The following is a 15,258-nucleotide window of genomic DNA, read 5'->3' on the forward strand; positions in this document are numbered from 1 at the left end:
TTTCTGTAACTGTTGCTGATATTGGGTTTGAATTGATTGTGGTTACACTTTGATAATAATTGCTTCAATCACGCAAATAATTCTGCCAATAAATCACAGAAAAGGTCACACAGCACAGCAGCTAGTCCACTGTTTACATCCAGTGTTGTAGAGTTGGTCAGACCAATAACAGAACTGGTATTGGCCTTCAATACTGCCTACAATATAGTATAGGAAATCAGCAAGTATGCCAGCAAATGTGCTGATCCAGTATCATATCCAGTAGTCCCAAGAAATCAAAGTAAATCCTCGTGTGACAACAACGTCGTTTGACTTTTTGATGGTCAAATTTAGCAGAACATCATCAGTAGTGCTTTTCAGTCAAGCTGTGTGCTGATGGTCTGTTTTGTTTTATACTCTGTGTCATCAAAAGACGTCTGTTTTATTTGTGGTCTGTAGTATTACCTGCTGAAAAACCACTCACAAGAGCTTTAAGGAAAAAGATGATCTTTTTCTCCTTCTGGAGTTGAATTCAAGTCATTGATGATCTTTTTGAGGTAAAGGGGTTCTGTGACAGCTGGGGTGGGTGAGTTTATTTTAAATACCTGTAGCTTACACAACAGAGCATTGAATTCACAGCTGTAAAGCAAATAGGGGCATGTCAGCTTACTTAACTTGTGCATGCTAATTGTTAACTAAGACTTGGAAGGCCAAAGCCAATTGAAGTTAAACATTTTCAGGTGGCATTTACTTCTCTGAACCTTTGACCCATATGTTTCTAACAGTTATGAAGAGTGTTTTGAATGCTTAATGACACTGAATTTTGGTAGTATTTTTTTTTTTTTTTACCATTTTAAGCCAATTTACCAGAGGCTTTAAGTGAGTGCATGTGTCTTTCTTTTTTTGTTAATGCACCCATGTCACATCATGTAGCTTCTTCCCTTCTCTTTGGCCTCCCTCACACCTTGAATATTCATCAGCCCCCTATACGCATGCATGATTAAAAAGAGGTTGGAGTCCTGGCAGAATTGGATTTAATATTAAAATATACTGTTTAATCTGCTTGTGTGTGTGTGTGTGTGTGTGTATGTGTGCGTGTGCGTGTGCTCGATATCGACATCTGCAGGAAAGTCTCAAGATGGTTTCAATCTACCTGTTCTTTCTTTTCCCTCAAACCTTGATCTGCTCATTCTTTCTCTCCACTCCCCTTCTGTGTTTTGTCTTGCTCCTCTCCCGGGGCATGTACCATTATGTATACTCAGGTGTCATGTCATACAACGTGGATCTGTAGGGAGAGAGATAGAAAAGGCATAAAAACAGAGGGAGGGGTTAGAGAAGCTGTATTTGTTGTTGCACTCATCATGTCATGCCATACTTTGTATGCACAGGGTTGTGCGTGTGTGCATTTGTTTGTTCTCTACAAGCGTGCCCGTCTTTATCTCTGCGCTTATGTTTCCTCTGCATGTTTAATGTGTTTCACTTTCAAGTCGTAATAAACTCCCTAACCCCCTACAGGCCTCCAGGCTTTGCCCTTTTGGTGTTTGCTTCTCTTTGCTCTCATTTTGTCTGAAACCTACTCTCTCTCTTCACTTCACTGATTCTCTACCTCGCTTTTCCGGCCTCGCTCTCCCTCTGTGAAGTGTGCGACCTCTGCAACTTTATTCTGATCGTCGCTGGGGACATTAGCCTGTGCGGGTCAATGAATATTGATGAGCTCGTTGGGAGTGCACTCAGTAAAGGCCAGACACAGAAATCTCTGGATCCCACGGCTCCGCCGGCTCTCCCAGTCCGATACACTGACATGCCCACATCCCCTGTTCTCTACCCTTCACTCCCCCCCGCCCTCCCTTTTCCCCCTCCGCCATCTCAGGTCAAGGACTGAGATAATTGCCAAGTCACAGAGAAGATTATCAGGCAGATTTGTTGATGGGGGCAAAAGTTCGCTTGTGTTAAACACGCAGCTCTTACAAATTCAGGAAGAAATTATGCATCTTTGACTTGAGCTCTGAGATGCTAACACTTTCATGTGTCATATTCCTTGATGGGATCACAAGGTACAAAATTCCAACCAAAGATTAAGAAAAGTTCTGATAAATATTTTGTTTACCTGCAACATCTTCATTTAATGGGGGGTTTTGCTTGCAACCATTCTTTATAATTGGAAGAAGCTCCAGAAGTTAAAGTTTTATTACTGCAGAATTACAGTGTCAGGGATCCTTGCTTGATTTGACCGGCCAACAGTACCTATGGTACATGCCTTGTCAGATTTGGGTTAGTACCAGAATGTGAGTCTACAAAATATAATATCCTGAAAACATATTTTGATACATAAAGTCTGTCTCATTTTATATTATCATTTTGAGAGAAATGTGTTTCTTTCACTCTCCTTACACAGTTAAACAGTTCTTTAAATAGTAAAGTTGCTATTGTGGCTCACTTATCATCATTAAAAGTTTACTTTACCAAATAACTTAATAAAACAGGAGTTCAATCAAGCCTTCAATGAAGAAAAAGAAATTAAGCTAAACTCCTGCAAGCTCTTATCTGTTCTAAGCAGAAGGCAGAATCACAAGCATAGCTACTCTGCTTTTTAGCCAAAAGTTGAGTCTATGAAATTAAATTCTAATATGAAACAAAAATATAAGTGAAATATATTTATTTTAAATATGAAACAAGCAGCCTATCATAAGACAAATACCTTTAATTCCTATGATGGGTGAATAATTGAAATAACTTTGTTTGTTAATCCCCTTGCATTCTTTGAGAATTTTCCAAAACATGATCAAGTGGGGGTATTTGTGTCAGATTATCAGAAGGTATTATTTATAGACATTTAAATCCGTCTATCTACTATGCTTACCAGCTAGACGGAGAATGTTCAACCTCTTAGCTGATGCTTCCTGTCTTTTGGTGGAAGTATGTACTGTATGTAAATAAGGAAACCCATATGAAATATTCATGGCAAATGTTGGCAGGAGAGAGGAGGACTGGGTCAAGTATCCCCCTTTGAACAAGACCCTGGCCATCTCCTGGAGAGCTGTATGCATCAGGGCAAGAAATAGAATTCTGGATGAAAAAAAAAGCTATTCCTCCGACGGGACCAACAGTCACAACATTTTAACTTCAAATCATTTACAGCAAGTCATGTCAAGCTTTAATCTCCAGCTAACAGTTACCTGAAGAAAGACATGGGTGATGGCCATTTTAACTGACACCATGATATGAAAGAATTGACTGGAGAGCATTCTCTATGTCATAATATTAAATAGAAAAAATGCCATCCTCTATTTGCCCCCGCTCCTTTGATAGAAAGGTGGGATTGAAAGCACTTCATGATTGGCAGTGGTAATAAGATGTGACGAGGGAGACAGGAGAGCTGTCAATGGAGACAGTGGTGGTAGCACTGATCATTAACCTGTCCAACAGTGTTAGGTGTAGAAGTGATGATTGGTCACTGTCAGTGACAGGGTCACATCTTGTCAGCCATGAAGACAAGTTCTGGTGTAAGTGTCTCTAAGTTGTTTTTATTCAATTTCTTTCCATTACTGTGTTATTTTGAAGCAATCTGTACCAGCAGCCTGATTCAACATTCCCATAGGATTCCAGCCGTGATCTGAATGTCTTTCCAAATTCAACTTACACCCGTTTAGTAGTTGTGTAAATGGTTTTGCAACACACGGAATGTCTTAAAGAGGATTTTATTTCATGTATGTTGTGAGTGCAAAGGTTTGGCCCAGCTGGTGGTGCGGCCCCATTAATGTCAATGTCCGTCTGTCAGTTCAAGGACCGCTGGATGTTTTTACCTTAAATTCGGTGCAGACACCTGCAACAAGCTTATCAGGACATCTCATCCATATAGCTGAGTGAGAGAAGCTGACCCATAGAAGTGTGATCCATTAGTAATTCCAGTCACAAGGTGTTTTGCAAGAGCACTCAGTCGAAGCTCTGACTCTGTTCTCTTTTTCTAAAATAACCCTCTGATGAGAGTTATCGATGTTAAAAGTTCAAGTTGTTATTATTTAACTTTACACAAACTTCAACCTTGAGCTTGAACCACAGCACCGACTGTTGTGTCTCACAAGTGCCAGGAGTTATTCCCCTGACACCCCCTGCTGATTGTGAATGATTGAGCTGTTTGTATTCAACATTTCCAAACTACAAATATCTCAGGTTTTCTGTTTTTAATCACACATCAACCTTTTTGATTCATTGTGCTAAAGCTTACATACCATGTGTAAGCCTGATTGATCGATCACTGTAATCTTCTGAGGGGCGTATGATGGACGGGTTCTCATCTTGACTGTGATCCATTTAGTCACTACGACTGTATAAGCAATCGCCTCACGCCTTGAATGAATAGTGTGTGCTGCTTGAAATAGACAAAGTCTTCTTCACTGAGGGTTTCATGACAAACAACTGTTTTACTTTCTTTTAATGTTAGCTCGGTTAATAAATCAGGGGCCACATGTACACAGCTAGAAACTCTGGGTGCTGTTGGTGCTCTTTTGAATCTTTCAGCCTTGTATTTAGACATCTGTTTCTCCGGTGCGATTGATCATTAAGTGCTAATGACGGGCCCTAATGTTTAGTCAACACCTCAACCCCATCACATGCATTTGGTTAAAACAATATTAACTGTAATTGTGTTGTTGCCATTATTTGTACTTCTGCTGTTTGTGCATATTTATTCTGTTTTCTTCTACTCTCGACATCACTGAAAATGAGGGCATGCCCTCAATGATTCTTTGAGATTTAAACAAAGGTTTAAAGAATTATTGAACCGCTAAAATAAACAGTCACACTAGACAGTGTGATCTTAATCCAGTTAGGATTCAGGTTTGAGGTTCCTCCTAAAGTTGAAGCTAAGAATACGAACAGATAATGAACTTATTATTTATACAAAGTTTGTTTGGACAAGTCACTTTTGTTTATATATCGCTGAGGTTTACTTAATGGACTCTTGAAATAAAGCATTTTAAGACGTTCTTCTTTTTGATTCGTAGACATGAGTTTCTCAGAAATGTTCTTTCTTAATATTAGAGGTTAAAATCTGTTTTGAGTCCAGAAATAACACAGAAGATTGTTTCATTTTCCCACTAATATGTTGGATATCTGGTAAATATAAAAGGTACTTTGCCTCTGTGCACTTCCTGTCAGCCCCGAGGTCTGATTGGACTTTAAGCTGTTCAGTAGCACTAACTGACATGGTTTCCTCCTCTCTACGTCCTTGCTTGTTTCGTACATACTCCGTGATGTACGTCGCTTTAGAGAAAAGCGTCTGTTAAATTAATTGTAGAATTGCCTTAAGACAAATTGGCCATTATCTTTGTAAAGAGTGGACTCGTCTTTATACACTGAAGCACATATCTTTCCTGTCAGTGCAGAGTTCTCATTAAAAGTGGGATGTCGCTTGTATTTATGTTTTTTAATATATTTGATCAAATATCTCAACGATACAGTAAATCAGAATGAAGAACAAATGCATATTAAGGGATCACATAGGACAAATCATTTATCAGCAAGTTCATTTAGTTGTGGTGAGAAACAGACTTTAGCCCACACAATATAGCTGTGTTCTCCAGAGAAGCATTTCAGGACCATGGACAGCGCAAGTATACCAACAGGAACGCCATGCTCCATGTGTGCTAATACATGAGGTAAACCACAAGAGGAATATTGACTCCATGTGGAAAATGGCAGCCAGCACCTTTCACCTATATTGTAGTAACTCACTGCAGCTATGTGAGGGCTTGACCTTGGACATTCATGTTCTTGTAAACTACACAATGACATGTTGACCCCAATGTAATGTCCAATATAGACTGCAGTTTCTTTCTTGTGCATCTTTTATTTACCTTTCTTTGATTTAAGGAGCATCGTCGCTTTTTGTGTTATTTTGCAGGCTGATACTTGATTTAGTACAAGCTTATATGACACCTTTTACAAAACTGACACTATAAGAATTAAAGCATACGGCCAGAAAACTTCATCTGGAGCCCCTTACTTTCCGTGCATTTTGGCACAGTGTCTGTTCCAAATAAAAATTGACAACAGTTTTATGGCAATGCTGTGAAATTGATTGATAGGGAGGATCTTTTCTGTCTGCACAGATTTCCAGGACAGTTTACAAGCTGATGTTTTCTTTACTCAAATTTGAAGCTTCCGCTGAGCGCACATTTTGCCTCTAGTGTACAGCTTTACATGATGTGGTTAAAAATTGACCGGAGGAAGATAGTTAAGAAGACATAATGGTACACCTTGCTGAGAACCAAATGAGTGTTTTGACCCAGTGTCAGTGTTATGTTATTCATTTAAACCTTTAAACTCATCCTTAGTTAAAAAAAAAAAAAAAAGTATCCAGTCACCCAATAATTATTTTGAAACAACTTCAAACCCTAATTCATTCAGTAATGTTTGTTCTGTTAAGGTATAGCCATTTATTTCCTAATAAAAATAGCATCCTATCGTATGTATGCGTGTGTTTTTTTAATTTTTAAACAGTGTACATAATCAATAGTATATTCAAATGTATAATTTCCATTAAAATATTATTTTTATATATATATATATATATATATATATATACATCATATATCAATTAGAATGCCATTATAAGAACCTATTTAACCGTTTTGACCGTCACATTTAGATAATCAAAGAAGCAATGGCTCAAGCACGTTTTGACCCTTTTTGTTTTTGTAGACAAACATTTTTAGAATCTGAAATTAAAATGCTGCTGAGGGGCTGATATCCCAGCATGCACTCCCTCAGTGTTTACCTGAGAAGATTTAACTGTATTGCAGGGCATTCTTCATTCACTCGTCGTCTGTGTCTGAAATTATCTGCAGTATTACCTTCAAGTGTTGGCGGCGTGTTGAAAGCAGTTCAAATATTAAGGACTACAGTAGAGCGCTTTGATGTTTGAATATTTATTTAGAGAGAGTTTATTCCTCCAGGAAAGACTGCGACATATGGAGGAAATTATTTCACAGCAGTTTACTGAAGTCGTTTCAGTGGCATTCGGTTGATTCTTTTTGATTGTGTGCACACCTGCGTGCCTGTTTGCAAGGACCTTATTATACCTTGTTCTGTGTGTATGTGTGTATGTTTGTGCATTTGTGTATGCGTGTCCTCCTTTAAATCCAGGGAAAGAAAGTCTCAGGAGGGATAGATGAGTCCACTTTCATCTGTCTTGCCCTTACTCACTCCATCTCACACACACACACACACACACACACAGACATACACTACTGCAGTCTTTAATACCTCATCTCCATTTTTATCCTTTGCTGAACTATGTGTGTGTGTATCTGTGTGTGATTTCACCCACGTGTCTCCTGACAGTTTTGTGCTCTGCGTATCGATTTGCCCCAAAGCAGCTCCCATCTCTCTCTGTCTCTCTTCTCACACACACACACACACGCACACGCACACGCACACGCACACACACACACGCGCACACACACTCTTTACCCCCTGTTTTATTATCATACGCTGATAGTAGGGTTAGACTGCATTGCAGTTTTTAATCAGTGGAGAGATATCCTGTCTGACTACACAAGCTTTTTTGGACAAACTACAACACACTGTGTAATTGCTGTTTGTCCTAAAGTAATGTGAATGTGACCGAGTTCTTGTACGGCTTTATAAAACTTTGAAAGTGATGACTTTGAGTCAGTCTTCTTAGTTTAGGAGGAAGAACAGAATTTGAATCCCCAGCTGTTTAGTAATAAAAGTGTTTATGTGCATCTTGGGGAAAACAAAAGGCCAATGTCAATGTAGTAAAACACCCCATAATGACCACATAATGCCTCCTAATGCAATAAGGGGTCATAAAATTTGATAACTCCTCATGAACAAACACAGCAGTTGGGAGAACGCCATAAACATTTTACAGTATCACTTTACACACGTGTAAACATAAGCCCCCGCATCCGCTGAGCTTTTCATTTTTTCCTGTGTCGGAAAGTAAAAAGGTTGTTTGAGAGCAATAATCTAGCTGCTGGTGAAACACCAGTTGTCATGTTTCATTTACTTTATTCCCATGCTTTTTCTCGCTTCCAGTATCTCATTCTATCATTTTGCTGAAAGCAGGGCTACTTCTAGTCACAGTGGGTGAGCATGTAGCATGTGGTCGGCATAATTTACTGGCTCTCTTTTCTCTCCAGCAGTAAAAAAAAAAAAAAAAAAAAAAGGTGGTTTTGAAACCTGAATTACAGGCAGTGTGCAGCTTGCAGCTTTTTCTATCTGTGTGAGCTTCAATGCCTCACTGCTTGTGCTGCTCTCTGTCCAGCAAGATACTTTTTACACAGTAATGTGTTTATTGTTGACCTCTCAGTGTCAGGTGTTCAGCTTGCTTACATGTTGCTGTCTGGACAATAATTAGGTTTGTGTTGGGTGGGGATGGGGGTTTATAAACATATTTGTAACGGTTATATGGAACAGCAGTTTTTGTTATTATAATCATAATAATAACACTGAATTTTAATCGACGATTGAACTTAATTGAAATGTACTTCAATATGAAAGGCAAACTAGTCCAGACAAGTTAAAACTAGCTTTTTCTCATGAAGTTATGAATTGCCCAAACATGTATTGAATTGGTCAATCTTAAAAACCCAGCAGCTACTGACAAATGTTAAAGCCTCTGAGAGCTACAGCCGACTTTCTAGGATTTTTGGTGTAGCCAGTGGTTAGCAAAAAGAGCTTCAAGTCAAGACTTATTTTTTGTGAGTTATTTAAAGTCCAAAAATCAATTTTAGAAGCTGGAAAAAGACTGTTGCCAAATGTTCCTGCCTGGCATTGGTATACCATTACAAAAAAATGAAAATTAGTTTGGAACATCTCAGTCTCAGTTTATTTTCAATTTCCCAGGGCCAAAGGGATATAAATAAAGACGCATGTGACTCTGATAAGCTAAGTGTACTCATGAGTGTTAATGTTTTTAACCGTAGTTGCCCGCTCCACTGGCTTATTCTTCTGTTCTTATAACCTGTTATATTCTGTCTTTGTTGTTTTTGTCATCTACTCATTATAATTGTACTCTTTCCCTGAATGATTTCTCCAGAATAAATAAAGGTTGAATGAAGTTCAAACATCCAGTTCATACGGCGAAATAATACAAAGTTGTTCAGATTGAAATGTTTTAGTGGCAAACAATTGGTATTTGTTACGTCGAGATGACATTTCTCTGAAGAGCAGGGGGACCAGGGACAAATGAAATATGTGATTCATGTGGACCCCTTGCAAACAAAATGATGATTAGCATCTATCCTGCTGTCTTCACTGAGTGATCTTTGGATGGACAGATGGGGACGCAGAGGATTTGAGTTGTGTGTTGAAACCAGATTGATTAAAAGGGAAGTGTAAAGTGATATAGATTTAAAAAAAATACAAACCTAAGGACTGAAAGCTAACCACAGTGTGTATTATACTCTTCTGATTAACAGAGAGACTTTATGTTCAATCTCATGTGTCAGCACTTCTCTGTTAATTGTTAAGCTAACACTCTCCCCTCGCCCTGCCTCCTGTGTACCTTCTTCCCTCCTCTTTCTGCCCTCCTGTCCTCTTGCACTCTGTTCTTTGTACAACACCACGGAGGAAATGTTGATTTTAATCACTGGGCATAATTAATTACCATCCTCTCTTGTTAAGAAAATAAAAGCCTCACAGCCACAAAGTAATTGGCAGCGATGTAATTTGTGGTCTACTGTAGGCGGTATGCGGCTGAGGATGTGGTATGTTGGTGTGTACTTCTGTGTTAGATGTTCAGTGGAATATATATCTGTTTTTTGGGGTTTAACATGCAACAAGAAGTACCAAGCAATCCTGGTCTTGAGTATCCTTTAAATTTCAAAGATAGTGAATAACTGTGGCAGTGTATCTTTACAAAGTGCTTCTAGGAAGAGCTCAATATTCACGATAGCATGGCAGTGTTAGTGATGAACAAGCGTTGGGTTGCAGTTTACATTCAGTGATGGATTTGAGAGCTTTAGATTGGATTCAGAGCTTTTTAAAGGTAGTTAAGATTCCATTTCTGTTTCCAACTGACCTCCATTTCCAGAGGGTCCCAAGCTTCAGCTTTACTCATCCGTCTCTCCATCTCCCATCATAAAGCGCCTCACTGCACCTATAACTATGGTTCTGCTGTGCTGCCACTTATTTGCATGTGATGTTAGATAAAAACAAGATGTTTACCTGCACAGCAGTCTGAAAATAACTGGTGGTATAAGATACTTTACTAAGGAAGATTATCAAACCAATTCTTTATTAACACTGAACGTAAAATGGAGTAAAAAGCCGTATCTTTATGCATTTACTTTAACCTTCCATCATGTTTTTATTGACTAACTTCTAAACCGTGTTATACAGTTAACTCTGTTAGCGTTAGTTCGCCAATAAAGGTATCTCTTTGGTAGAAAGTGGTGCAGCATATGGATGATTAAAATTGAATTAGGTTTGTATGACATCATCACAAAATGAATGATTCAATGAGAAGTAGAGCTCTCATTTGTAACCTCCTGGTAACATGTGTTTGTGGTTCTTCCTTTCCCCTAACCATCAAGTTTCAGGATCATCGTAACCGCTTTTGTCATTTTGACTGTCAAACTGTCTTATCAGCTTCTTCATGGAGAAAAAATAAAACCTGAATAATTTGATTTAGAGACCAGTCCACCAAATGTGAGAGCAACAGGGTGGATACTTAAAGCTACTGTGAGGCGTTTATAGCTGGTTGTTAAACTGAAATGAATTCTGTTGCCTTTCAGCAGTCTACAAAAGCGAACAAGGGTGTCAGAGAATGTGATTGACAGCAGGCTTTATGAACGTTTTCCATGGATTCACAATGAGGTGATACTTTTGATTTATAATGAAGCAGGAGAGACTTTTATTCAGAAAACACTACAGGTCCTGAGAGAGAGAGGTACTGATCTATTCATGAGGGTTGACCGAATCACAATTAACCAAAAGTTCATCACAGGAGCTTTAATATGAGCTAATTGCTGAATTAATTGATTGATTTAAGTCTCTATTTCTGAATGAAGATTTAAAGACTGTTTGCAGCAAATTTAGAGCTTCATATGTTTCCCCCGTGGCTATTAAAGCAGTTACATGTTGTGCAAAAACAGATCTGTGTGTTCATCCATTAGTTGCCAAGGAACTAGATACTTTATTCACTTTTGAGTGCACAATGACCGATCCATTATAAAACGACTTACCTACAGCCCTCTATTGTGGCTTCTTGGCTCATACCTCCTCGGTAAGTTTCATTTAAAGGGCAGTTTAATTCAGAGGTGGACGTCAATTGTATAGATGCAGCTCGAGGTTAGCATTAGGTCTTGGAAGAAAGGAACTCCAATTCACAGAGTTTAAGCTTTTGTACATGCATAGTGTGTAGTGCACTACACATTTCAGTATGACAGAAAAAAGTATTATATTGAAGAAAATATAAAGACGCATCGTGTGTAAGTTATTGTGTCCTTCTGCATCTTCATGAAGCTCTTTATTACATTACTTTGGTAGGAAATTAAAATGTATATAAATATCACGGTATTGTACATAACAATTGAAATGTATAATGTGGGCATTTAATTTCATTTATGTTGATAGGACAGCTGGATCTTTTCAAGCTCAAATATAAGACTGTTGCAGGTGGTGGGAATGTTTTCCTGAAGAATCCAGCTTCATAACAAAACTGTTCATAATGACAAAGAAGGCTTAAGAAGAGTTGAGTATTTACAGGCTTATTCACATCCAGTTTCTAGTGTCTGAATGGTAAATTAGACTGTACACAGACCTTTACAGTGATGAAATATCACCAGGCTTTACATGGATATCCAGTCACATAAATTTGGTTACACCGCGAAGGCTGAAACTGTGTTTTATGAGCCTGACTGCGAGTGATATATACGTTTGTGTGTGTGTGTCAAATATCTGTGTGGGGGTGTGTGTGTGTGTACATGTGTGTATGTGGTGTCTGCGTGTGTTTGTGTGTGTGTGTGTGACGGGGCCTGTCTTCGCTGCAGCCTCGCCTTGGCAGGTTGTAGTTTTCCCCTCAGAAATCAGCCGCTCTCTGAACTGTAAAATCACACTAGAAGCCAACCTTTGAGAGGAAAATTAATTACTTTCCCTCCGCCTCTGCCTCCCTCATTTTTTTCCACATTAACCCCCCCCCTCGTCCCTTTTCACTCTCTTTTCTAAGACTCTCTTTCTTTATTTTTCTTTTCTCGCAGTACTTCTGAATAAGTTTTGCCACTGGTGACTTTTTTTTTCAGTGAAATATGCCATTACCCAAGAAGCCTCCCTCCTTTCTTTAAAGCCTGAAGGTGTTGTCACAAGTGTAGATGGAGTGTTTGTGATTGCTCTCTTCATTCTTGGTCCTGTTTTGGCTGAATCCCTCGCCCACAAACTCTTCGGCAATCATTAGGTTGTCAAGTTTTGCTATCACAATCGAGAGCGTGATTCATTCCAAACCTGAGAGCTGCTCTCCTTGTTCTGTTACAGTTAAAGTGGCCAAGATAATAGATTGTCGCAATCCACTTCGAAGTCAATGACGCGGGCATTTGTCATCATATTTATTCACAACAAAGGAATTGTTACTCTCGCCTGATCATTCTTCTTTTCACCTGATATTGTGCTCCGTGACCTAAAGGGATCTTTGACATCAACATCGTCACTGCAGGACTTTAACGTTTTGGTGTGAATGTTTCTGCCTTTCCTCTCAGGTTCAGATTGAAGATGTTGAGAATGAAGGAAAGAGATACGCCCTCTTCCAGGAGCTGCTGGAAACTGCACAAAAGTGGGAGGACCTCCAACTGCTCATTCTCCTTCTCCAAGCGTGGCCGCCCATGATGAAAGAGGAAGTGTAAGACAAATGTCTCCTTTTGCATTCTATTGTTCATCCAGATTCTTTCAGGTTTATATGGATACCTTGGTAATTTCAGAAATTAAGCTAATTTCTTTGGTTGCCAAGAACTGAAATAGAATACTAATACCATTCTAATGCCATGAGTTATTAATCTACATCCAGCAACAGGTTATCTTAGACTGGAAACAGAGAGAAACCGACTAGCATGTCTTTGCCTAAAGATACCAGGATATTTAAGTTTGTTTAAAAAAAATGAAATATGAATTGAAAAATGAAAAGTGTTGCAAAATTAGGGGTGAAAAAACATAACTTGCGCTTCACTTATTCTTACCTTTGAAGAGCCTAATCTCACTCAGATTCTGCATGAAAAATGCAGAATGTGTTGGCATGGTACCAGATTATCATATTGGAAGTGTTCTGGTTTTTGTTGGTAGAATAGAAACATTGCCTGCTGTTGTTTTGAGCTGGGAACTTCTGCATGTAGGAAAACAGTCAGAGGGAAGAGCAAAAAAGTCGAAATCCCCGAATCCATCGGTTATCATCACACAACAGTTTAACTTTCATTCATGTCTTTTAGCAGAAATCTACTTAAAAGTGCAGTTAACAGTTCTCACTTAACTCCAACTCCATTTGTAGTTTGACTGTAAACACGGCAACGCTTTTATCCTAACTGCTGGCAACACTGGACGCTTCTCAAGGTTCAAGGTTTCTTTAGTAATACCCAAAGGTTAATTTATTGTGCAGACAGGAATTCAGCGTTCCAGAGATAGATACAACATATTATATAAAAGCAATTCAAAGGAAACATTTAAAAAAAACATCATCTATTACATCTGGTCATGGAGAAGTCCTCAAACAGACATCTGTTAAGAAGCTGGAAATATCCCGACATGGTTAAAGTGCATCATGTTGTGCTAGTTTTGTTCAGCAGTGCTATAGCTGCAGGTATAAAAGTGTTCCTGTAGTGTTTCGTTCTCCTTTTAGGAGCAGCAAATCGACAGCCAGAGCGGAGAAGCTGAAACTCCCCATTTAAGGGGTGAGAGCGGCCGTTAAGAATAGTGCTCGCCACACGCTGCAGCTGCAAAGAATAGAGATCCATCAGGTTGGATTGAGACTCTCCTATAAGTTTGCTTGCCCACTTGACAATTTGATTGAGAGCATTTTTTTTTTCAAGAGTCAGGTCACCAAACCATTGAACAAGAGAAAGAGACAGGATTGATTTAATGAAAGGGTTTTGTCAACATGAAATCAGGAAAGTTTCCTCAGACACAACAAACATTGATGCGCCTTTTTGCAGACTTCCTTCCATTTTTTCTCAAAGGTCAGTTTTGAATCTATTATCATCCTGAGGTATTTGTAGGTTTCCACCAATTCAACCGCCTGTTTTTTTTTTTTTATAATTGCGGGCTGATGTTTTGGAGTATGGGCTCTAAAGTCTATGATCATCTCCTTTGTCTTGGAGATTGTGAGCTCAAAGAAAGACTGTTCATACCAGGAGACAAAGTCATTAACAACCGGGACGTGGCTAGTGGCTATATCTTCTTCATTCCAAAGCTGATAGGTTCCTAGCTCAGAAGAGCCTGGCTAGGTTACTACCTGCAGTTTTTAGTCTAAATGCTAAGCTAGGCTTACCAATCAGTGGTTGTAGCTTTAGCCTTCACTCGGACACCAGAGGATTATACAGATCTTTTCATCAAACTCTCTTCATTAAAGTCTGCTTACTCATAAAATTCCATTGGCAGGTTTTTGGAGATGAATTCATCTTACTATTTTAGATTCTGTGCAGAATACCAATCCTGTAGTCAATTTAGGTTTTTTTTTTTAACCTAACTCCTCTGCCTCGTCTAAGAATGCGTTGGTACCCTCTTAGCATCTTCAATGAATGTCTGTAACAGGTCAATAATTTAAATGAGTGTCATTTCACAAGTTTTGTTCCAAAGACCCTTTTATGTAAGTTTAAAATAACTCCACGGAGTCCTTTCAGTGCGTGTCAGTCAACCATAGAACCTCTGAACCTCTTATTAGAAAACTTCTGTGCATTTCACTAAAAGCAGAAAGAGACAATAGTTCTTTAATGGCTCAGGTACATTTATTGCAGATAGACTTTCAGAGTTGGAAATAAATGCAGGCATCTTAACAAACCTTCAGGCTCTGCACTGCTTGTACCAGCCTGCGTGTTATGAGCCACAGCAAGTGTTGGCTTTATTATCGATAAGTACCTAATGATGTGATTGCTCTTCTGCTGCTCCATTGTTCTTGATTAAAAGTGAGCGCTGCTCTAAGGGCCACCGAGACAATACGGGGTTATGTAGTTGAGATTTTCCTTCCAGCTCAATCAAATCAGACTTGCGTTTCAAACTGTTTTCACGCTGCAATATAAAGTGGAGTTCTTCTCCAGTAGTTGTTAGGAACTC

At 38.9% G+C, this 15,258-nt stretch overlaps 1 protein-coding gene across 1 annotated transcript in view; it reads left to right on the top strand.

The window, feature by feature from the left end:
- The window catches only part of nbas (NBAS subunit of NRZ tethering complex), a 161,698-nt gene that overhangs the window by 127,883 nt on the left and 18,557 nt on the right, over positions 1-15,258 (top strand). Inside the window, exon 50 of the mRNA XM_061052279.1 lies at positions 12,702-12,841. Coding sequence (XP_060908262.1) covers positions 12,702-12,841 — 140 coding nt within the window. The remainder of the gene's footprint in view (positions 1-12,701; positions 12,842-15,258) is intronic.

The sequence above is a fragment of the Labrus mixtus genome, chromosome 12 (genome assembly GCF_963584025.1).
Source record: "Labrus mixtus chromosome 12, fLabMix1.1, whole genome shotgun sequence".
Lineage (NCBI taxonomy): Eukaryota > Metazoa > Chordata > Actinopteri > Labriformes > Labridae > Labrus > Labrus mixtus.